General features: G+C 47.7%; 1 protein-coding gene across 10 annotated transcripts in view; it reads right to left on the bottom strand.

Annotated features, from left to right (window-relative positions):
• STK32B (serine/threonine kinase 32B) overlaps positions 1-27,808 on the bottom strand; it is a 391,794-nt gene that overhangs the window by 262,095 nt on the left and 101,891 nt on the right. For all 10 annotated transcript variants that reach the window (XM_023253316.2, XM_019829756.3, XM_019829759.3 and 7 more), the window contains one exon: positions 7,425-7,576. In XM_023253316.2, the coding sequence (XP_023109084.1) occupies positions 7,425-7,576 (152 nt within the window). The remainder of the gene's footprint in view (positions 1-7,424; positions 7,577-27,808) is intronic.

Raw genomic sequence — 27,808 nt, 5'->3', positions numbered from 1 at the left:
GCTGAATTCATAACTCCTGCACATGCCAAGGACACTCCAACTACAAAAAAACACGTGAGGGGCAGTCAGAGACATGGGCACATGAAGGTGTCTGTTGGGTCAGAAGGTGGGGAGAGCAGAGAACCCCAAAGACCATCAGCAGGTCTGAGGCATGGCTTCGCTCTTCCCATGACCTTGGGCAACCCCCTGACCTTCTGGGTGGATTGCAGGATCCCCCCTTCACCCACAGGGATTGTCTGAGACGCCAGGGTCAGTGTCCCGGGCCCGGCTCCTCCCTGCCTGCACCCTGCGTCTGCACAGCAAGACCTCCGTCTCCTCACTCCGCCCTCTCCACAGGCCAGTGCCCACCCTCCGGATGTCCGAAAGCAGCCTGGGCCATCCTGCAATCCACAGGCACAACCCCAACTCTGTCCCCTTAAGAAGAGCAACCCTGTGGCCCTTAAACATAAAATCTGGGAAATCTGTCCCCTTGAAAGCACAAGCCGAAGTTACAAGCGATGTTAACAAATCCAAGAACAGTAAAGTTTGCGAAAAGGATCCAGGACGAGACAGCATCACCTCTTGCCCCCTTTTATTAAGGGAGTTTCCATGGTGATGGAGACTGAAGAAGCTACTGTGAACATTTTCCATCTGCGTGTCCCGGGTGGGCCAGGATATCACCTGACTCCAGCTCACGGGGGACATGAGTAATCTGTATTTTTTAAAGTTATCCCAGGACCCCAAAGGCTGACAGTGGCTACTCAAGACGTAAGGAAGAGGGCAGGGGAGCACATCAGCCGTGGGCTTGATGTCTGTCCTCTCTCGTCTGCAAGTTCTGTGAAGGCAGAGTGACTCTCGCTCACTGTTCCGTCACCAAGGCGGGCACAGCATTGGCCGTATCGCATGTTGGCCCTTGACACTGAATAAATGAACTTAGCGAGCCTCAGGTGCTGGGGAGAGGTGTGGCCCATTCCCCAGCAGCTGGCTGCTGGTGGTAGAAACAGACACACAAGCACACAAATGGGACAGGGCTGTCCTGTGCTGTAACAACGTCCGGGAGGACACCAGCTGTGGGCGTGGCCAGCAGTGCCGAGGAGGCTTGATGCCTGGCCTACAGGATCCAAGCGGGCAAGATTTTCTTCCTCCCTGGACCCTCAGAAAGTAAGATAGTACCTCGTACACAATAAGGGTCCAATTAATACCCATTTAATGAGTGGATACTTGGGGGAAGATAAGCAGTTCTCACAGTGAACAAAGGGAGATGGTCCAGGCAGGAAAAAAAAAAAAAAAAGCATGTGCAAAGGCCCGGAGACACGGAAACAGCAAGACGAATGACAGGTGCCACTAATCGGTAAGTTTGGCTGGAACAGAAACGGACCAGGATGGCAGCAGAGGTTGGCGTCAGCAGGGGAGGCTGGTGCGGTGTCAGAAGCCAGGTCACGAGGTCACGGGGAGACATTTAGCCTGTGGGGTTTGGGATGCCATCGCCGGCTTCTGCGCAGAGATATGGCGACCTCGGATTTGCACGTGCATAAGATTTGCCCTGTGTTATAGACTTAACGATTGTGTCCTCCCCACCCAGTCCCCAGCGGGATGGGATCTGGAGATGGGGCCTTTGGGTCAAGTAGGTCATCAGGGTGGAGCCCTCATGATGGAATCAGTGCCCTTTAAGAAGAAACAAGAGAGAGCGTGTTCTCTCCCCCTCGGCCCGTGTGAGGACCCAGCAAGAACACTGACGGACAGCAGCACACCAGGAAAAAGGCTCTCTCCAGAACCTTCCCGGGCCGCCACCCTGACCGCGACCTCCAGCCTCCAGAACCGCGAGAAATACGTTCTGTTGTGTGAGCCGCCTCGTCTGTCATAATCTGTGACGGCAGCCGGGAAGGACTAAGACACGCCAGGACGGCACAGTGGTGACGGATAACCGTGGCTGAACGGAGAAATGCCGAAATGCCAGCTGGGAGGCTGTAGCAATAGTCAAGGCCAAGGATGATTACTTTTATGGAAATGAGGCTGTTCAGCGACTGATGACTATAAAGGGCTTTTATCCTTCACCAGAAGTTCCCGGTGGGGGCGGGGGGGGGTGCTTCCAGTCTCTGTCCTCCCCCCCCCCGCCCTGCAAAGTCCTTCCCACCCCAATGCTTCAGCCAGGGCAGTTCCACACGTAAACACCTTGCACAGTTTCACTTCGAAGTCTCAACACTCAAAGATGTATCAGCTTCTACTTCAAGTGGTCCTTTCTTGGCTCCGAGTGGTGCACAGAGACCTGTGTCTTGACTCAGTCCGTGGCTACTCAGGGAAGGTTCTAGAAATCCACACTTGCTACGAGGACTGTTCAAAATGGGGCGCCTGGGTGGCTCGGTGGGTTAAGCGTCTGACTTGATTTTGAGTCCGATCTCAGGGTCGTGGGAATGCGCCCCGCATCGGGCTCCACGCTGCCCCTCCCCCCAAGTTCGTGTGCGCGCGCTCTCTCTCAAAACAAAATTTAAAAAAATGAAGTAAAGTAACGTAACTGTAGGTTGCCTGTCCTCATCCTGTCCTGCCAGGACACTCCCACAGTGACGTCAGCAGTAAAATGGGCAGGGGAGTCGCCGGAGACATCGTAAATCCCCCATTTTAACAGCTACTCTAGTAAATACAGGCAATCGGGTGAGAGGGAACGGGTTTTGAAAATAGAATGAGGGCACAGGTAAGCAGTCCAAGTGGTGGAGGCCAACCCGAGGGAGCAGGTGCTAAGAACATCAACGCCAACCGAGACCCGAGACCCAGTGGCCGCCTCTCGCCCAGGAGCCTGCGGGCACCTGCTCGGGAGGACGCCCACTGGCCCTTACAACCACCGTAAGACATAGTTATCCTTCCTTCCCCATTTTACAAGTAAGGAAACTGAAACACAAAGAAGAGAGTCAGTTTGCTCTCAAGGGCTCCGTATTCCCCTGCCAGGGACACCACAACACGATTCTGGGACCTAGAAGGCTTCGGCCGCAGAAGGTCATTTTCTCGCGGTTCTGGAGACAAGTCTGAGATCAAGGTGCCGACGTGGCTGGGTTCCGGTGACGCCCTTCTCCCTGTTTGCAAACAGCCACCATCTTGCTGTGTCCTCATGGCAGAGAGACACGTTTCATCTTCTAAGGCCACGGTCCATTCTGTCCAGGGACCCACCCTAATGACCTCATGTCACCTAATAACCCCCTGAAGGCTGTCTCCACATACGGTCACACTGGGGGACAGGGCATCAGTGCACGGGCTGGGGAACAGGGCGACACGGTTCAGTCCATTGCACCCTCGAAGCCTGCAAGAGGCAGGGCCGCCCCAAGAACCCGGGAGGTCAGACCCGGAGCCCAGGTGCCGAAACGCGGCCCCTCGTCTCTCTCCTCCCCACCTCTTGAGGCCTCCCACTCACACACCTCCCGCACCCTCCTCCCCAGTGTCCCCTTTCCCCTTTGCCCTGCCCCAGAGAGCAGAACAGCATCGCTTCAGGACCCCCGGACAGCACCCTGGATCATCCCAGGCTCGGGAGCACACAGCCTTCTTCATTCCTCGGACGCAAAACTGCCATGCAAAGAATCCGTGCCCAGCCCTCACCTCACCAGGTCGGGAACACGCCAGCAAGTGAGAAGGGGGCACAGTGAGGATTTCCGAGGCTGCAATAAATTCACCCTCCTCGTGAACGCGATGAAAAGCTGACCTGTAATCGATACAAAGCGGCGGCGTCCTCAGGACCCCGACGAGCAGCTCCACACGGCGCTCCCTTCCAGCGGGGGCCAGAGAGCCAGCCAAACAGAGGCCCCGGCCCGAGGGTGTCGGGCAGGGGGCCGGGGCCTCCTCACAGCCGCTGTGGGGTCTGGGCTGACACCAGACACCCCGGGGCTCCGTCTTGTCTCCTCCACTTACTGGCGGTATGAGTCAGTGACTCCACCTGTATGATGGGGACGACAGTGTCAGGATGATAGTCGGAAACCAAAGAGGCCGTTCGGAGGACTGCGAAAGTTAAGGAAACTCCTCAAGACATGCTCGTGGTCATTCCCCGGCAGGAGCTGAAAACCTCAGGGCACGGCGGGATGGTCTGGAGTTTGAACTGCAATTCGATGGATTCCGGGAGGTAGTGAGCTGCCTTGAGCCCTGCTCTCCCTCTCTGACAAAGGGAGCCCACAGCCCTCGCCTTGCAGGACGTTAGGACGACGGCAGCCTGCTGACAGGAAGCACAGATGGCAGGCTCCGTACGCGGCAGGGACGGTCTCTACCACTCCCTGGAGCCAGGCGCCAGTCTCCCTCCGCAGGTCTCCGTAGCTCCTCCCTCGTCCTCCCTTCCCAGACGTACCCACCCCCTCCCCCCGCCCCACTGCTTCAGGAATGGGCACAGGACCCGAGCCAGGTCAATCCCACCATGACCTCGGCCCTCTGCTGGGCGGTTCCACTGACAGAAGTCGGGGAAACCCGTGGGCAGCACGAGCCGGGGGAAAGCAAGACGGAGAGGCCACAGGCAGTGGGAATTCTAGACTTCCCAGCTCTGCAACCCAAGCGATTCTGTCGCGCGCGGGGGCAAGGTTAAGTTTCTGTATAAATCCTGAGCCATTCGGAACTCCGTCCTGCCCAACGGACTGGTGGGCATGGCACTCCTTTTCACTCGGAGCTTGAAGGGGCACTGCCCACCCATCATCCTTCTACTGTCACGTATTCCCATACGCGCGCACGTACTCTCTTACTGTCAGCGGTATTTCCATGCACGGAAAGCACGCCTTCGCTGCGCTCGCTCAGTGGATTCTCCAAACAGTCCTAGCAGTAAGCCAGGGCATTTATTATCGCCATTAATGGGACATAGTTCAAGACGTGACTCCGAAGTCCAGCAGCCATTCACTGCCTCTTGCTCCCAATGGAAATGCAACACCACCAACGCCCAGCAACTGCACAGAGCTCCCTCTCTTACCCTGCACATTCACGTAATCGTGGGGGTGTGACATTTACCCGGGACTCGGAGCACATAAACACAGCATGGAAAGGTGGTGCCTTCCGAGGGGCTGAACCTAACAGGTATCGCGCGTCCAGGCGTCCATCCAACCCTTGTGGTCCCCTGTAAGGAGTCCCCTAGAAAGGCTTCAGCTCAGACCTGCCCATCTAAGCATCAATGCCACTGGAAACAGCCCTAATCGCCCCTGTGCCAGGACACAGGCTAGACGTCTCACGGAACATGTCCATGGTGGAATGTTATGCAACGTTATGTAACTACTAAAAATCACTTACAAAGAATTTGCAATAATAAGCAGATCACGCCCCTACCGGACTATTAATTTGAGAAAGCAGAACACAAAATTGTCATGCATTCAGTCTTTTTTTTTTTTAATGTTTATTCATGTTTGAGAGACGGACAGACACAGAGCGTGAGCAGGGGAGAGGTAGAGAGAGGGGGGGACACAGAATCCGAAGCGGGCTCCAGGCTCCGAGCTGTCAGCACAGAGCCGGATGTGGGGCTCAAACTCACCAACTGCAAGATCATGACCTGAGCTGAAGTCGGACGCTCAACTGACTAAGCTACCCGGGCACTCTGTCATGCATTCGTTCTTATACCAATAACATATATGGTCATATCGATACGAGAAAAGAAATACAAAGAGAATTACACACCAAAATGTAATCTAGGGGAGGTGGGATTCTGAATCACTGTTGCCTTCATATGGATTTTATTTTGTGTGTTTTGCAATAAACGTATGTTTCTTTTCTGATTAGAAATTTACTCCTTAGGGGCGCCTGGGTGGCTCAGTCGGTTAAGTGTCCGACTTCGGCTCAGGTCATGATCTCACAGTTTGTGAGTTCGAGCCCCATGTCGGGCTCTGTGCAGACAGCTCAGAGCCCGGAGCCTGCTTCAGGGTCTGTGTCTCCCTCTCTCCCTGCCCCTTCCCCGCTCATGCTCTTTCTCAAAAATAAAAATAAACGTTAAACAAAATTAGAAATTTCCTTTTGAAAAATTTCCTTCTAGAGTGACTGCAACACGAGGGGGTTCACTGGTTGTTTCCAAACGACTGAAGTGTCTGGGTCCCTCCCTGGAGACTTGTACTTGCTACTCAGGCTCTAGCGTGTACCACACAGGTAGGCTTGTCCCCATGGAGATGCGCGGCATTGGCCTGCATGGTTTTCTCAAGCAGGACAGCTGATGTCCCCTTGTTCCATCACCCTTGTTCGGAGGGCTCTGCGCGTGAGACACAACGGACATAATGGGTGATACTGTAGGAGGAAGACGAGCTAGACTCGACTTCCCCATCGGGGGTCACTTAGGATGTCCAATGGAGGTGCAGAATGTGTTTCCTAGAACAGCCTGTTCTGTCCCTTCAACAAAATCCCGCTCAGGGAACCTTGAGCAAATGCCTCCAACACGTCTGCAACCGTGTGAGACTCTCAGAGACGAAGAACCAAGAGATGGCACCCCCTCCTTCAGGGAGCAAGCTATTCCTTGGAAAGCAGACAAGTAAGCCAGCGATTTGGATTCGGGCTCACTGCGGGAAAGGCTGTGCCGGTGGGTCAAGCACAGAGCAGGTGGAGACGGTGAGGGGCACTGAGCTGGCCCGTGGGTTAGGGAAGGCTCAGCAGGATGAAAGCAATGTGCAGGATTTGGTTAGAGGCAGACGGGGGTGAGACGCACGTGGAAATTTCAGGCAGAGGAGATACCACTGCAAAGACACAGGGCACGAAACCACGAGCAGGCAGCATTTCTAGGATGCCAATTTAAAGCAGAGACAGTAGCCAGGGAGGGGATGGAGAGAAAGTTCTAGAACATGGATAATGGCAGGCCTTGGGCGCCATATTCGGAACCTGGAGCTCAGCACATCCACACTGGGCAACCCTCCTGAGGCTTTTTTGCCATCAACACTAGGGGAGCTATTTTTTTAAAGAGTTCAATTCCCCTCTATTTGGGCTTCTCTTACGACATTCCACGTGTTTTCTTGGAAATACAAAAACCTTCCCTTCGAAATCTATTTTCAACTCTGATTCATCACGTAAGAGAACAGAATTAAAATTCAAGTGAGCAGGTGCTAGGGTGCCTGGATGGCTCAGTCAGTTAAGCGTCCGACTGACCCTTGGTCTCGGCTCGGGTCATGGTCTCACGCTTCGTGAGTTCAAGCCCCACCTCGGGCTCCGAGCTGAGAGCACAGAGCCTGCTTGGAATCTCTCTCTCCTCTCTTTGTCTCTCTGCCCCTCCCCTGCTGACGCTCTCTCTGTCTCTCAAAATAAATAAACTTAAAAATACATATCAAGAACAGCAAGCAGATTCTTCCAGATTTCACGAGAGCATGCACCCCACAAGACAGCCATCGGAGTACGCGCTCCGCAAAATACCCCGAAGAATATCCGAGCGCAGAAAGTGTCCTCGCTATGCCTCCACCAGGCAGAAGCTTCCCCCGAGCACGTGGCTCCACAGTGAGGCTGGCACAGGAGCCCCGCGTGCGATCACTCACCACAGGTTGACCAGGAAAGGGTGGTCCAGTCCCCGCATGATCTGCAGTTCCCGGAAGACGTTCCGTACTTCATCCCTCTCGATGCATTTCTGCTTGTTCATGTACTTCATCGCGTACATTTTCTTTGTGTCCCGCTTCTGCACGATGCATACCTGGGCAACGGCCAACGGGGAGAACATTCAGGCCAACGTTTACCAAAATGGAAGGAAAAAAAAAAAAGTCAGCCCCTCCCCACACTCCTCGCTCTGGGCTTGAGTCTCTGTTCCGGAAACTTGCTGGCGGAGCAGAGCTGGCCAGGCCACGACCTCTCCTCTCCGCACCTGTAAGACGAGACCCGGACCAGAGGCACTGTTGAGCAGGTACTTAGACCGAGCGAGGGCTGTGTGCTGGCAAAGGAGCTGTGGATACAGCCTCAAGGAGCGCCCTCAAGGAGCGCACAGACCGGGAGGACAACAGACAAACGCACCAATGCCTGCAGCCCCCAGAAATGCGGTGTCACTGCCCACCCGCACCCCCGGGCCCTCCCCGCCTCCGTGCGCGCCTCCGCCGGCCAACCCTGCTTTTCTGGGCTCAAGGATGCTCTCCTCCAGCAGTGCCCGCTTTGCTGCCCAGGCGGGAGACTGGCGACACTGGACAGTCAAGTCCTGCAGGAGCAGCATCCCTGCCCCAGGCCCCTTGACCGTCCCGTGGGGGACGTCTGAGGCTCCCGGAGTCGGAGGGAGAGCTGGCCCACGGAGCACCTGGCTCGATGGAACGTCCCTTACGGGCAGTTTGCTGCCTTTCCTCCCCTGACTCACCTCCCAACCCACCTGCCCCGTGCTGCTGTCACCGCTCCGGTGCCCCGGACTCAAGAGCCTTGGAGGCTGCTCCTGGCGACCCCCAATCTAAGGTGCGTGGGCACTGGGGGAGCGACGGTGGAGCGTGACACGGTGACGGCAGCTCCCGCATGCCGAGCGCTGGACTGCAGGCCAGACGCGGGGCAAACGCCCTCCCTGGTAATCTGCTCGAGGGCCTCTCCAGTAAAGCCTCCAACTTCCCTCGAGCGGGATGGAGTGCCCCGAGGGCACTGATGAGGACACCCAGCGTCCAACGAGCCCCTAAGTGTCAGGACAGACAGCCAAAGCCAGACAGTCTGACTCTGGAGTGACCCCTTACTGGGGGGAGCAGGGGGCTAGTGGGAGAACAGGCCATCACCGACTGGTGTCTTTACGGTAAGAGAAGAGAAGGGAGAAGGCACAGAGGCACAGAGTGGGCAGAGCTTGCGGAGGTGACATGTGAACAAGCCAAGGGACACACAGGTTTGCGGACTCCCCCCTAGGAGAGAGGCACATGATGGACCCTCCCTCGAGCCCTCGAACAGCGAGATCCACTTTTGTTCTAAGTTTGTTCTAAGTTTGTTCTGAACTACCCAGCCCGTGGTCCTTTGTTATGGCAACCAGAGGACACGAAACGGTCTGTACATGTCCCTCACGGCCATCCACCTGTGGCTGAGCGACTCGGCCAAGCACCCCTGTGATCCTCACTCTCCCGCCCGTGGGCATCAGGACTGACCGCACCAGGTCTCCAGGCAGCTCCCCAAGGAGCCCAGCAGAGCGTGTGGTCCACGCAGGCGCCCGGTAAACGTGGGCTGGTGGGTGACGGACAGACTGATGCCTGGAATCCAACCCTGAGCCCTGGAGAAAGAGGAGGGGCCGAGGGCACTCAGCTCCCCAAGTCTGTGCTTCCCAGCGCCCCACATTCCAGCCCAACCCCGAGGCCTGCGTCCTCTCTACACGAGTCCCTGTGACCAGAGCGATTCCTGCTATTCGGAGTTTAACGCGTGACATTTCAGACAGGAAAATTTCACTGTAATCGCTTCCTAACCGGTCGGTCCCATCTCTGCTCTGATCTCTGCAGACGTCCTTCTGCCTAGTGGAGGCCTCTGAAAAATGGGACTCGAAGCCCTTCAAGGGCTTTCTTTCGCCTTCAGGAAATTTTCAAGGTCTGTATCTTGGCATTCCTAGCCCTCCCTGCCTCCGTGACCCCTGACACGTGACACACACAAATACACACACCACCCAACTGTCTCAAACCCTTTAGAATTTCTTCGAAGCATGCCTCCACCCCGGCTGCCTTCTTCTTGTCCTTCTTGCCTCCTCCCCTACTGTCTCCCCTGCTAACTCTGCCCATTCATTGCTTTCTTTAGGAAGCTTCCTTTTATCCTTAAAGACTGTATTTGGCACTCTCCCCAATGGGCTCCCGAAGTCCCTATTTTTATCAAGCTACTTGACATGCTGGTTTATAAATCCTGTGCTGCTTCTTCATATACTGGATTGGGAATCACGTGAGGCTCCACACCCTGGATTACGAACCCTGTGCTGAGTCCTACATGGGATTATGAATCCTGTGGTCCTTCATACAGGAGAGATAGAGACAGAGATAGAGATAGAGGCAGAGACAGAGATAGAGATAGAGATAGGGATAGAGATACATATGTGTATTTATTCTTGAGAGAGAGAGAGAGACAGAATGCGAGTGGAGGGAGTGCGGGGGAAGGTGCAGAGAGAGGGAGCCACAGAACCCGAAGCAGGCTCCAGGCTCTGAGCTATCAGCCCAGAGCCCGACGCGGGGCTCAAACCCACGAAATGTGGGATCATGACCTGAGCCGAAGTCAGAAGCTTAACTGAACCACCCGGGCACCCAAAACTCCTTTTCTTAATGTTTATTTAGTTTTGAGTGAGTGAGAGAGAGAGAGAGAGAGAGAGAGAGAGAGAGAGAGAGGGAGGGAGATGGGTGGAGACAGAGGGAGACACAGAATCCGAAGCAGGCTCCAGGCTCCGAACTGTCAGCACAGAGCCCCACGTGGGGCTCGATCTCATAGACTGTGAGATCATGACCTGAGCTGAAGTCAGACACTTAACCCAATGAGCTGCCCAGGTGCCCCCATACAGGGGATTATAAATCCGTATTCACGGTCTGATAGTCAGAACCCAGGCATCATGACGGCAGGGGCCACGCTGCCCAGTTCCCTATCCAACCCTAAATTCTCAGGGGCTCAGACATGTGAACTTGTCATCTTGGCCCTCTACTCCCAGCAGGAGCATACTGTATTCCCTCTGCTTAGAATCCTCTCCTGCAAGCCAAGCCCTCCATCGCCTCAGTCCCTGCAGGCATCACCACCTCCTGATCCGAAGGCCTCCCTGGCCCTGACCTCCAGGCCGGAGTTAGAGTCCACAAGGGAGCTGGATTTCATTTACAACTGTGTCCACCCTGCCCCATGTGGCCGCAAGCAGGTTGGCATTCTTGTGCCACTGCATTTGCAGCGTAAGACAAGGGGCTTCTGTTCCTCCCAGCTCCAAATCCCATGGCAACCACGTGATGGAGGGGCGGGAATCTATTGAATCCGACGCAGCATTTCAGCCTCATGAGCTCATGGCAGGTGCTCCAGAGGAGAGGTGGGCACTCCTCCTCTCCACCATGTGACTGCCAGGGTCCAAGAACCTCCAACTTCAAGATAGAAGAGGTGGGTCCCCAGTGGCACCAGTGCTCCTTCTCAGGGCGGCGCAGAACCCTTTCCAGGAGAAATGACAGCTGATGAGGCAGACAGCTGTCTGCTGTCTGATGAGGCCAAAGCCACCCAAGCTGCCAAAAGGCAAGCACCCAATTAACATTCCTCATTATTCTAATTTGATTAGGAACTGATGTTATCACTGTGAATCACAATTTATCGAGACAAATAAACACATGCTGGCTAGACTGGATTTCAGGGGACTTGCTGGAAGAAAGGCGCATGTCAGGCAGACCATCTCCATCCGGGGGTGAAGGGGGCCGATACGTACTGAAAACCTCCACAGCCCCGGCTTGGGGGTCCCCAGCCCGACTTCCCATTCAGAGTGCTGGTGACGTGGGTTCTGCAGCAAACCCAGAGGTCTGGGAGGGTCCTGGGATTTTGTGGTTTTTAAAAAGCTCCCCCGGAAAGTCTGAGGCACAGGCTGGTGGAGAATCCCTTTGCTGGACTCCAGGAAAGTCCCTGTCTGGCTGCATCGTCAGTGACCTTGGTGGTCAGCAACTCTAACCTCTACCTTACAGCCCAGGCAAGCCAGCCTCTGGGGTTCAGGTGACTCCAGAATCAGAGATCCAAGCCGAGCTGGGAACTCTGAGCTGTGCGGGTACAAAGGCTGGCACTGCCCTTCCATGAGCCACCCTGAAGCCGCCCCCCCGACCTCAGTCCCCCGCCAGACTCCGCTAATCTCTGTGTGCCCACCCACCCCCAGCTAAACCGCACTTAGTAAACGCCGTGGAGTGAATACATTGCTATACGGTGCATTAAAGCACACTGGCTATGCTCGCAGAAGCAACACTCTGGGAAACAACCAATTTGGGGAAACGCAAGAAAAAAAAATCAGGATGAAATGCATTCACTAAAGACAGTGATCATGCTGGATTCCATTGTTTAGACACCCTACGTGACAAGAAGACGATCTTTGGCAGACAATGATGCGAACGACACAATACGCATCCTCCCCCTTCTTCCTCTATAATAGGACAACAATTTTCTTCAAGGAGGCAGTGTGATCCATAAACACTCACAGCCAGTGGATGCCATAGTTCTGGCCAATTAGATATTATTAGTCTGCTGGAGGCTTCTAGGATGTCTTGCTTTGGGGATAACAGGAAATAGCTACAGACGGTCCCAATTTCTTGTCCTTCACCACTTTTCTTGTCCTTCCTACCTTGAACACCTATGTAATGTCTGGGGCTGCAGCAGCCCTTTGTGACCATGAGGCCAAGGGCATCTCAGAGATGCCAACCCTGTTATCATGGGGTCACCTACCTTCAGATTTCTTGTTATGTGAGAAAAAAACACACACAAAAGCAGCACCTTCTTTGTTTAAACCACCGGAAGGCAGATTTTCTGTTTCTTGCTGCTGAGAACATTCCCATCTAATATACAAACGATGTGGACACTTTTCACAGCACAGGAGGCTCATGTGGCGTCTCACCAATGGTGGCCTCACTGGAGTAACCAAAAGTTGGCCTCAAGAAAAATACTCATCTGGATGAATAACAGTTATTAAATGCCTGCCATGGGCCTGGTACCATGCCAGCTATGAAGATGTGGCACCCTCCACAAACTCGAGGTTAAATGGGACCAGCAGACAACATTCAACAACAACAGCCAAAGTCACTCACCATTAGCCACTGGGCCCTCCGTGGCCTAGCCCCACCTTCTCTCCAAGCACGTCTGTGACTCTACTCCCTGCCCGGCCTCCCTGCCCTTCCTGGATGGGCCACACTCTTCCCCTGCAGATCCCAGTCTTGGGCCCTCACCTCCCCCAGGCTCTGCTCACGACTCATTTTATCAGGCAGGCATCCCAGACCTCTCTCTGTGACAGAGCAGACCCCTCCTCAGTCCCCATTTCCTCTACCTCCTGCCCGGCTCCTGTCGCTGAACAAGCATCTTGGTTTATTGGTTTCTCCACGGTCAGTCCCCACTCCCGTGTCATAAACCCCAGGATAACGGGGACTTTTCTCTCTTCTGTTCACGGCTCTGTCTTCAGTGGCCAGACGGTGCCCAGCACACGGCAGGCACCTGGTTGCTATGGGTGGCCCGCTGAAGGACTAAATGGATAGATAATGACTGTTTAGGAAAAGGCAGTGATGTGGGGGAGGTTATGAGGCAAAAAGACCCAGAAGAGGGATCCTAACCAGGTTACGGGACTGGGGAAAGGCATTCTGGAAGAGGCTGTGTCTCAGCCATCAAGGGCTGGCTTCATGAGAATGGAGGCTAGTGAGGGAGAGAGGAGGAACTGTATCACCACAACCCCTCTGGGGGTGTAAGGAAACCGCACGTGTCACGGCACACGTTAGCATATGACAGCAACTTCCTCAACTTGCTTGTCTGCAAAATGGGGACAGGAGTGTACTTATCTTACGGAGTGGTTATGAAGGCTGCATGGTAATCGCTTCCTACGTTATTTACTAATATCGTGATGAGGATCGTCATTCATATGTGTTCCGAGGGCAAAAGCAGAGAATGCTGGGAGGATGGGCAGAAGTGGTCCAAGAAAGGCCTCGGGAACAATTTCACAACTGTTATGATGGGGAACTTTATGTGTCAGCTGGGCCGGGCCATGGTGCCCAGGTATGTGGTCAAACATTATTCTGGATCCTCCGGTGAAGGTGCTACTGAAGGTAAAACTCAAAAGTGGATCCCGGGGATACAATTGCGACCAACTGAATGAGGGACAGAACAAGCAAGTCACGTGGAAAACCTGGGTTTGGGGAGGAGGGGAGTCTTTCTGACAGCAGGCGGAGGAGGCTTTGGAGGTAATTCCAAGAGCGGATCCTGTGTTTTGTAAATAAATCAATGTCACTGCTTATGTATTCGCTGATCCCCTCCTCCCCCCGCCACGAGTGACAGGGGAGACCACAGTGTCAGGAAATGCCAAAAAAAAGTCATGGGAACAAGTGCCCCAGGACACCCTTTACTGCTGGAAACGTGGCCTTTCGGGTGAAGCAAGTTTGGAACCACTCCATGGACGAAGAAGGCCGGAAAACGCTCGTCCAGAGGACAGAATGAGACATCCTTGTGGGCGGATGTCAGCAAATGCAAGATAGCTGGGAAGTCTGTCTGATGGGCCAGTAATGGCTCATTTGCTCTGGTCGATGCTCGAAAGCCATTCACGAGTGAGCCTGCATTTCCTGCGATATTCAGCTCTTAATAAAGCGATCCCCAGGAGCCGGCAAATTCCTCCAACCTATGCTTCAAGCCAAACACGACCTAATTAATATGAAATGACTAAATATTTCATTAAAAAGAAATGGATTCCATCTTTTATAAAAGATGTCGGCACAAACAATAAAGGCTTCTAGTAAAAGCATCGTGTTTAAGAATTCTAAAAATGACTCTTACGTAAGAGGGACAGCTCACGGGCGCAGGAAGTCAGGCAGCCTGCCCAGAATCACCTGCTTAAGCCAGAATTCCAACTCAGCTCTGTCAGACCCTGGAGTCGTATCTCTCTAACCCCCTTGTGCTGTAAATTGATTAACTTGTGCGTTTTCCTAAAGACAGCAACCATATACTCCGAGTCCTCATGGAGGCAGCCACGGTGCTGGCTGGGCACCTTACACACATCTGCTGTTACCTGCCCCACTGCCCGCTGTCCCTGCCACAGGGCCTTTGCATACTGCTATCCCTTTTGTCTACGATGTTCTTTCCCCCAGATCTTCACATGGTCTGTTTTCCTCTCGGCAGGTCTTGGCTTAAATGTGTCCTTCTCAGAGCACCCTTCCCTGTTGTCCTCTCCTCCCAGGAAAGCAGTCTCACCCCCCGCCCCCGCCCCGGGTTGCTGCGCTGTGCATTTTCCGCAGAACAATTATCGTCACCACCTCACCGTGTTTGTTTAACGTTTGCATGTTAGTCTTTGTCCAGCTTGTTCAGAGAACCATCGCAAACAACTGGAACAATGCCAGGACAGAGCAGTTACCGTAAACATTTACCGTTGGATTCCTGCTGTGTATGCTACCATTATACTGGAGGCCCAGCAACCTTAAAAGATTAAAAAAAAAAAAAAATCTAAAACACTAAAAAAACAAAACAAAACAAACACAAAAAACCTAAGTCAAATGTTTCTACATGTTCAAGTTTACATATAGAAAACCTCATCTGTTGGGGCGCCTGGGTGGCGCAGTCGGTTGAGCGTCCGACTTCAGCTCGGGTCACGATCTCGCGGTCCGTGAGTTCGAGCCCCGCGTCGGGCTCTGGGCTGATGGCTCGGAGCCCGGAGCCTGCTTCCGATTCTGTGTCTCCCTCTCTCTCTGCCCCTCCCCCGTTCATGCTCTGTCTCTCTCTGTCTCAAAAATAAATAAACGTTAAAAAAAAAAAAAAAGAAAATCTCATCTGTTTAATTCCTGCATGGATTTATTGCAGTCTGGTCACTAAAGGGGTCAGTCTGGTAACAAGCGGATATATATTTTTTTACACCACGAATGTACACGTAGATGAAAGTGTGGAACGTGGAAGGAGACAACTAATAACGTGCTTGGGTATGGAAAGGATCACTGTTGCACAGTAAGGCAGAGTGGAGTCTGGAATCATCACGGGCCTCTCCTGCCCAGTCTTCTCCAGAACCTTCCTTTGAGGGACACAGAGAGCTATTATCATATAACTCGGTGCCACTTCCTGCTATTTTCTGCGCAGACTGCCTCTGCCCTTTCCGTGAATTTTAATCAACTCCTGCCTATTTTGCTTCAACCCTGCGGTTCTTCAAGCCGAGGGCCCAATGGCCAACCCGAGAAAGACGCTTTTGAAGCAAACTTCTCAGAAGGGTCTGCCAAAGGTTCCTCTTCCTTCCTTGAAAACAATTAAGCCCCACTGACTTCGAAGGGAACTCAGAGCGGAACACTTCACCCTCTCTCTCTCGAGACACTTCCGGATGCTCTCTGCTGCTGCAGAAGAGAGCCTGTGCTCGCTCCACCATTGAGGCGTCAGGGGAGCACGCGGAGGGCAGGGAGCGAGGCTGCAGGGGACCCGAGGTAGCCGGAGGGCCACACGTGAGACGCAGATCTGCAGCCGGGGGGACAGAGACACATCCGAGGACCCCAACCCAGAGACAAGCAGATAAACAGTCAGCCAACCTCATCGGTCGTCTGGCTAATTGCCAAGTTCCTCATTCACTTATATGTATTCATGCGTATGTGTGTACCATATACACAACAGATAGGTATAGATATATACACGTACGTGTATAGGCAAACACACACTGCTTGGTGGGTGTGTGTATATGTTTATGGATATATGTGGGTATATACGTGTATACACTGCTTGAGGCGTATACGTGTATAGTATACCCATACATACAGACGCGTATGTATATACATATATATATACTGCTATATGTTGTACATTTTAACACTACATATAGTATTAAAATTATATATTATATATTTTTATACGTCCTATATATGATGTCTAAAAGATATAACTATAATATATAAAATTATATATAATACAATAATAAATATATATTAATTATATTAAACATTAGTATATATAATATTAAATATTATAGTATATATATATCAGTATACATATACGGTATTAAAACGTACAACATAGAGCAGTATATATATATGTATAGTATATACATACACACATATGTATATGTATATACATATATATCTATACATGTGAAGCAGTATATATTACTGCTTAGGGGTATATATCTGTATATGTGTGTATATATTCACATACTTTATGTCTGTGTGTATGTATGTATACTGTGTGTATATATAAGCATATGTATCTACAGATGTGTGTATATGTGTCTGTATATGTACCTGTGTGTACATATACTGCTTACTGGGGGTGTGTGTATATCTACCCATGTCCATACATGTGTGTGCATATATATACCGCATGTGTATATATGCATATGTATTTATAGATGTGTATATACGCACTTATACATGCACATGTGTTTACATATGCTGCTTAGTGGTATCTGTATATATATATATATATATATATATATATACACACATATACACATGTACATTTATGTGTGTGCATATATACACTGCTCAGTGCCTGTGCATACATATCCATACACACTGTTTAGTGGGTGTGCATAGTATGTCTATGCATTAGGCATGCATGTGTATACATGAACATATGTATGTGTATATACACTGTTTAGAAGGTGCTGGGGGACACAAGAGTGAACTGAGGAAAACGCTGCTGCCCTCACAGAGCTTATGTTCTCGTGCATGAGACCAATAACCAAGAGGACACATGAATAAATACACAATGGAGTCCCAGGTAGCAACAGATGCTCGGAAGCAAAGGGACTGGAACAGGTAAAGGATATGGGACACAGGGAAAGGTTATGGAAAACTCAGGGGGGGGGGTGGTCAAGTACGGTGGGTGCTCAGGGAAGACCCCAAGGGAGGACACACTTAGGCAGAGACCTGTATGGTATAAGTGAGGTTTGCAGAGACCCGTGGAGCGCAATTAGGCCAAGGGGACAGCAAGCGTACAGACGCTGAGTTAGAGTTAAGCTCAGCGAGCTCCAGAGACAAGAAGAAGGGAAGAAGGGCTGAGTGGAATGAGCAAGAAGATGGAAGGGGCGGAGAGGGGTGTCAGAAAAATAGGCATGAGCCAGACTGTGGGGCCTTGCGGGCTGGCGTGGAAAGACTGGTTGTGCATTCTGAGCGGAAGGGCAGCTGCTGGACGTTTGGAGCAGTGACCACGGATCGGGTTCATGCTTCACACCCTGCCAGTTGCCATGTGGACAGGCTCTCTCTTCTCTCTCTCATCCGTTCACTAGGCAGCATTTATCAGGCCCTAACCACTTGCCGAGCACTGAGCCAGGTGCTGACAACTCGGGGCAATGAATACCACCAGCCCCAACTTCTCAGGAATCTCAGTCTGATGGTGAAGGCAGATGTGGTGTGCGATGACCAGGCACAGCTAGGAAAACCAGGTCTTCTCCCCGACATGTCCCTCCAGGTGGCTGCCCAAGCCTTCCAGAACCCACCAGGTCACACAGGAAAATTCCAGGCATGCTGGCTTCAAGAAGACACAAAAGGCATTTGAAAATGCCAACCACGTGCCAGGCACGGTGCTGGGGCTGCACGGTCTCTGTCACTTACTTTCACATGAGACCTTTAAGAACGCTCTGGACATCCCGGGGCAAACAGAGGTTTGCAGAAGCTATGTGATGGGTCCAAGTTCACATGGCCAGAAGTAGCAAGGCCCAGACTTCTCCACCTCGCTCACTCCTTCTTCCACGCTCTGCTGCTTCCAAAACAAAACATCATTGCTGCTGGACAGTGATGGGGACTCCCCTCTTGACCGCCATGGTTTCCTGCTGGTGTGCATGTGAGGCAAGCAGGTTTCAATCCAACTTCAGTGTTGGGGAGGGACGTGTGGAAACAAGACAGGCTGTGTGTCGCCGTGGTATCCTCTCCAGGCTTCCGATTCATCCCATATGTAAAGGGGAGAGACAATAATGCCCTGCACACTTGGCCTCTGGGGGAACAGGATGATAGCAGGTGTCCGGTTCCCAGGACAATGACTCCAAGTTTCTGACCAGTCCGGACGCTGCAGGTGGCAAACGCTGGGAACCCAACATGATCTCAAGTAAGCGAAACAGGATGCCAGTCTTGGTAGCTGGTCGGGACAGTGGAGAGTCCAGAAGATGGCGCCTGTCCGTGTCCCCTCTGCCTTTACACCCTCCAGGCTGCTCACTGTGAGCATCTATGACTCTTCCAGGGGTGGGGGGAAGGGGGAGGCTTCTGCTCTGAATGGGACAAGCCAGAAGTGCAGGAGGCGTAATGCTTCTCGGAGCAGCCCTCCACCAAGGAAGAAGGAGGAACTGCGCATAAAAAACCATTACCTTCCCTACGTTCAGCTGCCCCCAGGGCACACTCTGTGTTGTCTCCCGGTGGTCCCCTGGGGAGGTGAGTCCAGGTGCCGAGCAGTTAAGTGGCTTCATCCCACACTCATCAACGGCTGCCCTTCTTTCTGTGTCTCACTCCCCTTCTCCTATAGGTCTTTTTTAGGGTTCACCTCCCGATAACCTGCTTGCACTTCAATATGAGCTACTGGAAGGACTCAAGCTCAGACGGTCGCCAGCAGGGCCACCGAGGGCAAGGAAAGCAAGGAGCCTAGAGTACCAAGTATGGGACACAAGTACCCACCTGCACTTGCAGGGCACTGGGGGCAATGCCTCCTTGAACGTTGTACCCAGGTGCCTCGCTTGCTCACTCTAGTCTGGACCCTACCCACGGAGGACCCTCTCTTCTCCACCCACCTCTTGTATCTGTTTCATTGTCCGCAGGCCTCATTCTTTCCTTCTGCAGATAGATTTTCGCCTTCACCAACCACCAGCGAACGGAGACGTGTTTTCTTACATCACGTCCTTCACGAGGGGCAAAGCACAAGCCTTTCATCGCTGATTCCACGGTTACGAATGGTTGGTCTCTGGTCCCAAGGCTACTCCTCAGAGCAAGCACTGGTCTAGCTGAAGATGGTCCGTGTGGATGGCACAGCCACATCACGTGCCCCTCTCGGACGGTGAGCGGGGTGCCCTGGCTGCACGTGGAGTGGGAAGGTGTTCTCATTTAGAGAAAGGGATGTTACGATGGCAACAGAGGGGGCTGAAAAGCACACTGGACGGTCAGAAACTGCAGCCCCTACAGTTCTCTATGGTTCTCTGTTCTCCTTCCATCTTACAGATGAGAAAACAAAGCTTCAGAGTGTTTCCTGTCTCCAGGACCCACAACTAATACATATCAGGGTCAGCATGACCCTAAACCTAAAGTGTTTCCACTGGGTAGACAGACATTAATCTGTTGCACCATCCCTGTCCAAGAATTCAGTCATAGAAGGATTATTATTTTTTAAAAATCTCTGTAAATTCTCACTAAAATCAATGGGTCAGCCACAAGTGTTTACTTTGGTACCGCACGGAAGAAGCACAACTCCTCCCAGCACGAAAGTAAAATGAGATTTCTGTGCCTTCACATGTGCTCTCTCCTGATAACCAAGGCTATTGACATAGTTCAACAATGAAACGTCTTGCTTGAAAACTCTTCACGCCAGATCTCGAAGCTGCCAAAGGCGGGGAGCAAAGCCAAAATATCCATTCAATATGAGGAGGGTGGTTTTCTCTATCCTACGCCAGTCCACCTCCATATTGAGGTTAACAAGTCACCCAGACTTCATCTGCGTCTACCATGAAAGGCAGTGATTATTCGGTATTTTGAGCAGAACAAAGCTAGGTGCTATTGCCTGAAAGGAAACCAACATCATCCTGAATCCTGGATGTTTGTGGACATTCTGTGTGAATTTGGGTATCATCAAGAAACTGAGGCAACCCAAGAATGACTTTAAAACTGAGCCTCTAGGAAGCCTGCATTTTTCAAAAGATCCATGATCACCATTATTTTAATACATTTATGCTCTGCACTACAGGTTCTGAGAACCAAACCAGCAGGCATTGAACAGCAGCACAGGTGTAGGCAGAAAACGTAGACAAAACTTTCAAGGATGACGACAGGATATAACCAATTCAGAAACCATGGGGCCACACGCATACAGATTTGGTAGGCTGCCATGAAGGGGTACGGACAATTCCGGACCAAACCATCAATAATGTGAAGGTAAAAATGATATGCTTCTATGCCCACCGTGCTGTGCTTCCTTTTTCCTTAAGCCATTAAATGTTCAGTATGAGGATGATAAACCACAGAAACTAAAGGTTCAGTAGGATTTTTAAACGTCTGTTGTTGTTATGGAAGTTCAGCCACTATCCATGAGATCACAGACAAAAGTCCTAAGTTCTCTCAGCCACAACTCATCTTCTGAGAAATCCAGAGACAGGGACCCTCAAACATGGCACATGAGGTCTGTCCAAATCTCTACCGACCCCAAAGGATCGCTGTATGGGGCAGGCTGTAGGCAGCGTAGCGAAGGAAAAAAATGGGCAGACTGGGGCGCCTGGGTGGCACAGTCGGTTAAGCGTCCGACTTCAACCAGGTCACGATCTCGCGGTCCGGGAGTTCGAGCCCCGCGTCAGGCTCTGGGCTGATGGCTTGGAGCCTGGAGCCTGTTTCCGGTTCTGTGTCTCCCTCTCTCTCTGCCCCTCCCCCGTTCATGCTCTGTCTCTCTCTGTCCCAAAAATAAATAAACATTGAAAAAAAAATTAAAAAAAAAATGGGCAGACTGAGATTTGTGTGCCTTCCTATGAGACACACATGAATCAAACCAAGTTAATTGCTTGTTAACCATATATTTTCAAAGATGACCAAGATGCTGGAATTAGAATAAAGGACATTAAAGCAGTTACAGTGGCCATGCTGCATAAAGCAAAGGGCAATACAGTCGAAATAAATAAAAATACAGGAAATCTAAGAAAGAGAGAAAAATTACTTCTTAAAACCTCACGAACTTCCATTTAGGCACACATCTGAAAGTCAAAGACTGAAGAAAAATCTTAAAAGGAGACACGCAACATACCAGACGGTAATGACTCAAAGTTTTATGACTTCTCAGCTGAAACTATGCAGGCCAAGCGACAATGGTACAAAATCTTTCCCGTAATGAGAAAAAAACTGTCAACGCAATAGGCTGTAATTCGGTAGAAATATTCTTCATAAAAGAAAATGAAATAAATACATTTCAGATAAAATGAAATAGAGAATGCATTGACAGGAGACTTGCACCGTATTAAATATGAAGGGAAATTCTTCAGGCCGAATGGAAATGACATTAGAGAAAAATTCATGCTTTCATGAAAGATATAAGTAAGTATGAAGGACTATTGTCCTCCTAATTAAAAAAAAAAACAAAATTACCCATGTTTTTAATATTATATATATGCATATTTATATTTAAAGCAAAAAGCTGTAATATTATATTGGAGATTTATAATTTAAGAAACTATACTACATGTTACTATAGTATAAAGTTTGACGGGGGTGGTAAGTAGACTTATATATAATTGTCAGATTTTCACATTTTATATGAAGTGTAAAATATTAACGCTAAGCAGACTGTGAAATAAATTAAGGATATATATTATACTCCCTAGAGCAATAATTTTAAAACATAATAGAGAAAGTAAAGCTATAAAGTCAATAGGTAAATTAAATGAGGATTTTATATTCAATTAACCCAAAACAATATGAGAAAAAAGAAACAGAGAGAAGCAGAAAACAAGTAAAATCATGGTAGACCTAAATCAAACCATAGGAGTAATGACATTCACTGTCAATGAACTAAATACTCCAACTGAATAATGGAGATTGCCAGAATGGATTTGAAGAAAAGCAAGGCCTAACTACATGCTAAATATAAAAACACAGACAGGAGGGATGGGCTACATGGGTTATAGGGATTCAGGAAGGCACTTGTTGTGATGAGCACTGGGTGTAATATGTAAGTGATGAATCACTAAATTCTACACCTGAAAATAAATGCATGGAAAAAAAATATATGTCATGGAAACAGTAAGCACCAATAAGATAGAACAGCTATATTAATCTCAGAGAAAATAAGCTTCAAAGTAAATACTAGATACTATTAGCAGAGACAAGAAGAACATATCACAACGATAAGAGGGTCAATTCATCATAAGGACATAACAATCAGACATGTGTGTGTCTAACAACACATTCAAAGTATAAGAAGCAAAACCGACAGAACTAAAGAAAGCAGAAATATCTCCACGATGAAACTTGGAGATTTTACACAACTGTCTCAGAAATAGATAAAACAACAAGGTTTTAAAAATCAGTAAAGACACAGAAGACTGAATAACATTAACCACTTCAACTGATATTTATTGACTATCACTGCCAGTGACACTAAGGTACATGTTTTTTTCAAGTAGGCATGATGTATTCTAAAATAAGTCATAGACTGGGCATAAAACAAGTCTCAATAAATGTAAATGGATTAAAAAATATATATGTATATATATATGTGTATATGTGAATATATATGTTCTTAGACATATGTGTATGTTCATACATATATATATATGTTCATATCTATCTATCTATCTATCTATCTATCTATCTATCGATAGATAGATATGTTCTTAGGCCACAATGGAGTAAATTAGAATCAAGAAAAATAAGAAGTTTAGAAAAAAACCCAAATGTTTGGAAATTAAGGAAACATATCTAAATAATTCATGGGTCAGAGAAATCACAACAAATATTATAAACTAAATACTAATGAAAATATGATATTTCAAATTTCAAACATATCACACACAAATTATGTGTGATATAGCCAAAGTAGTACTTAGAGGGAAATTTATAGCTAAAAAGTTATATTTTTTAAAATGTCTAAAATCTGTAACTGATAGTTCCATCTTAACAATCTAAGAATATAGAAACTGATCAAGAGAATAAGAGAAAGGACACAAATTACTAATATTAGAAATAAAAAAGGAATTACCATTACAGATGGTATAGAAATTTAAAGGATTATAATGAAAATATTATAAATTACTTTATGCCAACAAATTTGCTTAGAGAAAGTTGCTAAATTCTTTGAATGTTTCAGCTTAACAAAATCCACATAAGGAAAAAACCCCAGAAAATCTGAATAGCTTTATATCTATTAAAGAAATTGATTTTGGGGGGCGCCTGGGTGGCTCAGTCGGTTGAGTGTCCGACTTCAGCTCAGGTCATGATCTCACGGTTCATGAGTTCGAGTGCCACATCGGGCTCAGTGCTGACAGCTCGGAGCCTGGAGCCTGCTTCGGATTCTGTGTCTCCCTCTCTCTCTGCCCCTCCCCTGCTGATATTCTGTCTCTCTCTCAAAACTAAATAAACATTAAAAAAAAATTTTTTTTAAAGAAAGAAACTGATTTTGTTGTCAAAAGCCTTTCCACAAAGAAAACCCCAAAACCCAATGGCTTCATTCATCAATCCTACCAAACATTTAAGGAAGTAACATCAATTTTACACAAACTGTTTCAGAAAATAGAGGAGGAAAATGTCCCGAATCATTTTATGAGACTAGTATAATCCTAAAGGAAGCTGACAAAAACATTACAAAAAACTGAAATTGCAGGTTAATATGCCTTTTGAACAACTGAACATAAATTAAAAATTCTCTACTAAGGTATTAGCAAACTGAATTCAACAATATGTAAAAGGATAAAACATACCCAAGTGGGATTGAGCTGAGGAATGGGAGATTGGTTTAAAATCTGAAAATCAATCAGTGCAACTCATCTTAATAACAAAATAAGGAGAAAACAATATGATCATTTCAACAGATGCAGCAAAAGCATTTGTCAGAATTCAACAACCATATATGATAAATATCTCCAGCAAACTAGGAATACAGAGTTGCTCAATCTGATCAACGGCATCTCCGAAAACCCTAATAATTAAATTTTGAGTGATTCTTACCCCTTAACATTAAGAACAAGGCAAGGATGTTCACATTCATGACTTCTCCTCATCAATGTACTGAAGGTTATAGCCATTACAATAAGGGAAAGATTAAAAAAAAACATTGGGGAGGGGGAGTATTAAAACTACTTCTTTAGCAGATGTCATCATCGTTGACACAGGAAATCCCCAGAAAAATACAAAGCAACTATCACAACTAATAATTGAGTTACTAAGATTTCAGGATAGAAGATTACGATATAAAAATCAATTGTATGTTTATATCTAGCAGCAAACAATTAAAAATTAAATTAAAAACAATCCCATTAAAATTGTGTCCAAAAAATCCTCATGAACTATTTCAGGAAAATTTTAATAATTTTAATACAAAAAACGGCAGCCCCTGCCCACAAAATTACAAAGTATTACTAAAAGAAAGTAAAGATTATCTAATAATAAGTAGTAGTAAGTAGAAATAAAGACATATACCATATTCATGGATTAAAAGCCTTGACACTGTTAATACGTTAATTGTTTCCAAATTGATACTAGATTTAATGTAATCCTAATTATAATCCCACCAGGTTTTTTTGTAGAAATTGACAAGCAATTTCAAAATTTTTATGAAAATCCAAATACCTAGAATATTCAAAGCAATCTTAAAAAAAGAAAAAATCTGGAGGATATATACTACCTGGTTTCAAGACTCACTATAAACCTACAATAATTAAGGCTTGCATGAGGATCAACAAATACGTGAAATGAACAAAATAAAGAGCCTACACCTAGACCTCCCACTTATACAAGGTATCTGATTTTATACAAGGTCACCAAAGCAATCCAGTGAGCAAAGGCAAGTCTTTCCAAGACACGGACATCCATCGACAAAGAAAATGAACCTCATCACTTACCTCGCACATACAAAAAGTTTAATTCAAGATAAATCATAGAACTATAGCCATAAATCTTTTAGAAAATAAAGATAGTAAAATGTCTTCATGACTTAAGTATGTTTTCTTAAGCCAAGTTTTCTTACGCAAGTCACATAAAGTAATAACCTCATAAGCTACAACACTTAACAAGCTGATTTCATCAAAATTTAAAATTTCTGTGTCTCAAAATGCACCGCTAGTGAAGTAATAGGAAAACCATATTCTGGTTTAAAAAAAAAAAAGTCTCATATCTGACAAAGGACTGGTATCTGTATATATATCCCCACAACTCAATAATAAAAAGAAATCAATCCCTTTTGATAACCCTGTTTTCATCTCCTTTGGATATTTACCCAGAAATGGGATTGCTCGATCATATAGCAGTTCTATTTTTAATTTTTTTAGGAACCATCACACTGTTCCCCATAGTGGTCGAACCAATTTATAGTCCCACAGACAGCGCACAAGTGTTCTCTCTTCTCTGCATTCTCGCCAACACCTGTTATCTCTTGTCTTCTCCACAAAACCCACTCTAACATGACTGAGGTAACATCTCATTGTGCTTTTAATTTCCATTTTCCTCGTGATTAGTTGAGCACCTATTCACGATCCCGTTGTCCATGTGTATGTCCTATTTGGAAAAATGATGATTTAGTTCCTCTGCCCATTTTTTAAAAAAGCTTATTTATTTATCTTTAGAGAGAGAGAGAGAGGGGGGGAGAGAGAGAGAGAGAGAATGAGAATGAGCAGAGAAAGGGCAGAGAGAGGGAAAGAGAATCCCAAGCAGGCTCCATGCTGCCAGAGCTCAAACCCATGAACCGAGAGATCATGACCCAAGCTAAAAGCCAGAGTAGGACGCTGAACCGATTGAGTCACCCAGTCGCCCCACCCTCTGCCCATTTTTTAATAGGATTTTGTTGTTGTTGTCAATGAGTTGTAGAAGTTCCTTTATAGGTTTTGGATATTAACGCCTTATGTGATATATGATTTGCAAATATATTCTCCCATTCTGTAGGCTACCTTTTCGTTTTGTTGATTGTTTCTTTTGCCGCGCAGACGCTTTTTAGTTTGATGTAGTTACACTTGTGGATTTTTGCTTTTGTTGCTTTTGCTTTCGGCGTCCTACCCAAAATATTGTCGCCAAGACTGGTGTCAAGGTGATTTTCCCTACGTTTTCCTCTGGGAGTTTTATAGTAACAGGTCTCACGCGTAAGTCTTTAATCTGTTTCAAGTTATTTTTGTGTGTGAGCTATATAAGATAGGCATCCAATTTAATTTTTCTGCATGTGATTATTCAGTTTTCCCAAGACCATTTGAAGAAATTATCCTTTCTCCATTAAGTGTTTTTGGCTCCTTTGTCAAATATTAGTGTTGTAAAGGTATCTATCTGCACTCCCATTTCTACTGTAGCATTGTTTGCAATAGCCGAGATGTGGAAACAACCTAAGTGCCCATCAATGATGAATGGATAAAAGAGATGTGGAATACAATGGAATATTATTCAACGCTGAGAAAGAAGGCAATCCTACCATTTGCAACAACATGGATGGACCCTGAGGATATCATGCTTAGTGAGATAAGCCAGAGGGAGAAAGACAAATACTGGAGGAGATCACGTGGAATCTAAAACAGTTGACCTGGTAGAAAACAGAGTTCACTGGTGGCTGCCAGGGGCTAGGGGTAGGGAAATTAAGGAGATGTTGTTAAAGGGTACACACTTTGAACTGGAAGATGAGTAAGTTCTGGAGATCTAATGCACAGCATAGTGATTATAGTCAACAATATTATGCACGTACAAGTCGCAAAGAGACTAGATCTTAAATGTTCTCATCACGACAAAGAAATGATAATTATGTGACATGGCAGACGCGTTGGCTAACGCTAGATGGTAATCACAATGCAATATATAAAGGTATCAAATCAACATATACACCCTGAACTTACGCAATGTTATATGCCGGTTATATCTCCATAAATTTTTCTTAAACACCACATGCAATAAAGATACTTGGAGAAGTGGGGAAAAAGACAATCAACTTTTTTTTCAAATATTTTTTAATCTTTTTATTTTATTTTTATTTTAATAAATATTTTAATATTTTAATCTATTAATAAAATAATTAATTGAAAATTAATATTAATTAATAAAATACTTTTAATAAAATTTTAATTTATTTACTTTTGAGAGAGAGAGAGACAGCGCAAGCAGGGGAGGGGCAGAGACAGAGAGAGGGAGATACAGAATCCGAAGCAGGCTCCGGGCTCTGAGCTGTCAGCACAGAGACCAACGCGGGGCTCGAACTCACAAACTGTGAGATCATGACCTGAGCTGAAGTCAGACACTTAACTGACTGAGCCACCCAGGCGCCCCCCAACCTATTTTTTTTTTAACAGCAAAATGTTTTGAAAAGAAATTTCACAAAGGAAGATACAAGACTGGACATTAGCACATGAGACAAATGCTCATCAGTATTAGTCATCAGGAAATGCTAACTGAAGGCGCCCTGAATACTACGAAACACCCGTCAGAAGAGAGAAAGCAAAAATGTG

This window comes from Felis catus, chromosome B1 (genome assembly GCF_018350175.1).
Source record: "Felis catus isolate Fca126 chromosome B1, F.catus_Fca126_mat1.0, whole genome shotgun sequence".
NCBI lineage: Eukaryota > Metazoa > Chordata > Mammalia > Carnivora > Felidae > Felis > Felis catus.
Note: the sequence above shows the minus strand (reverse complement) of the source record. Positions and strands in the feature narration are given on the sequence as shown.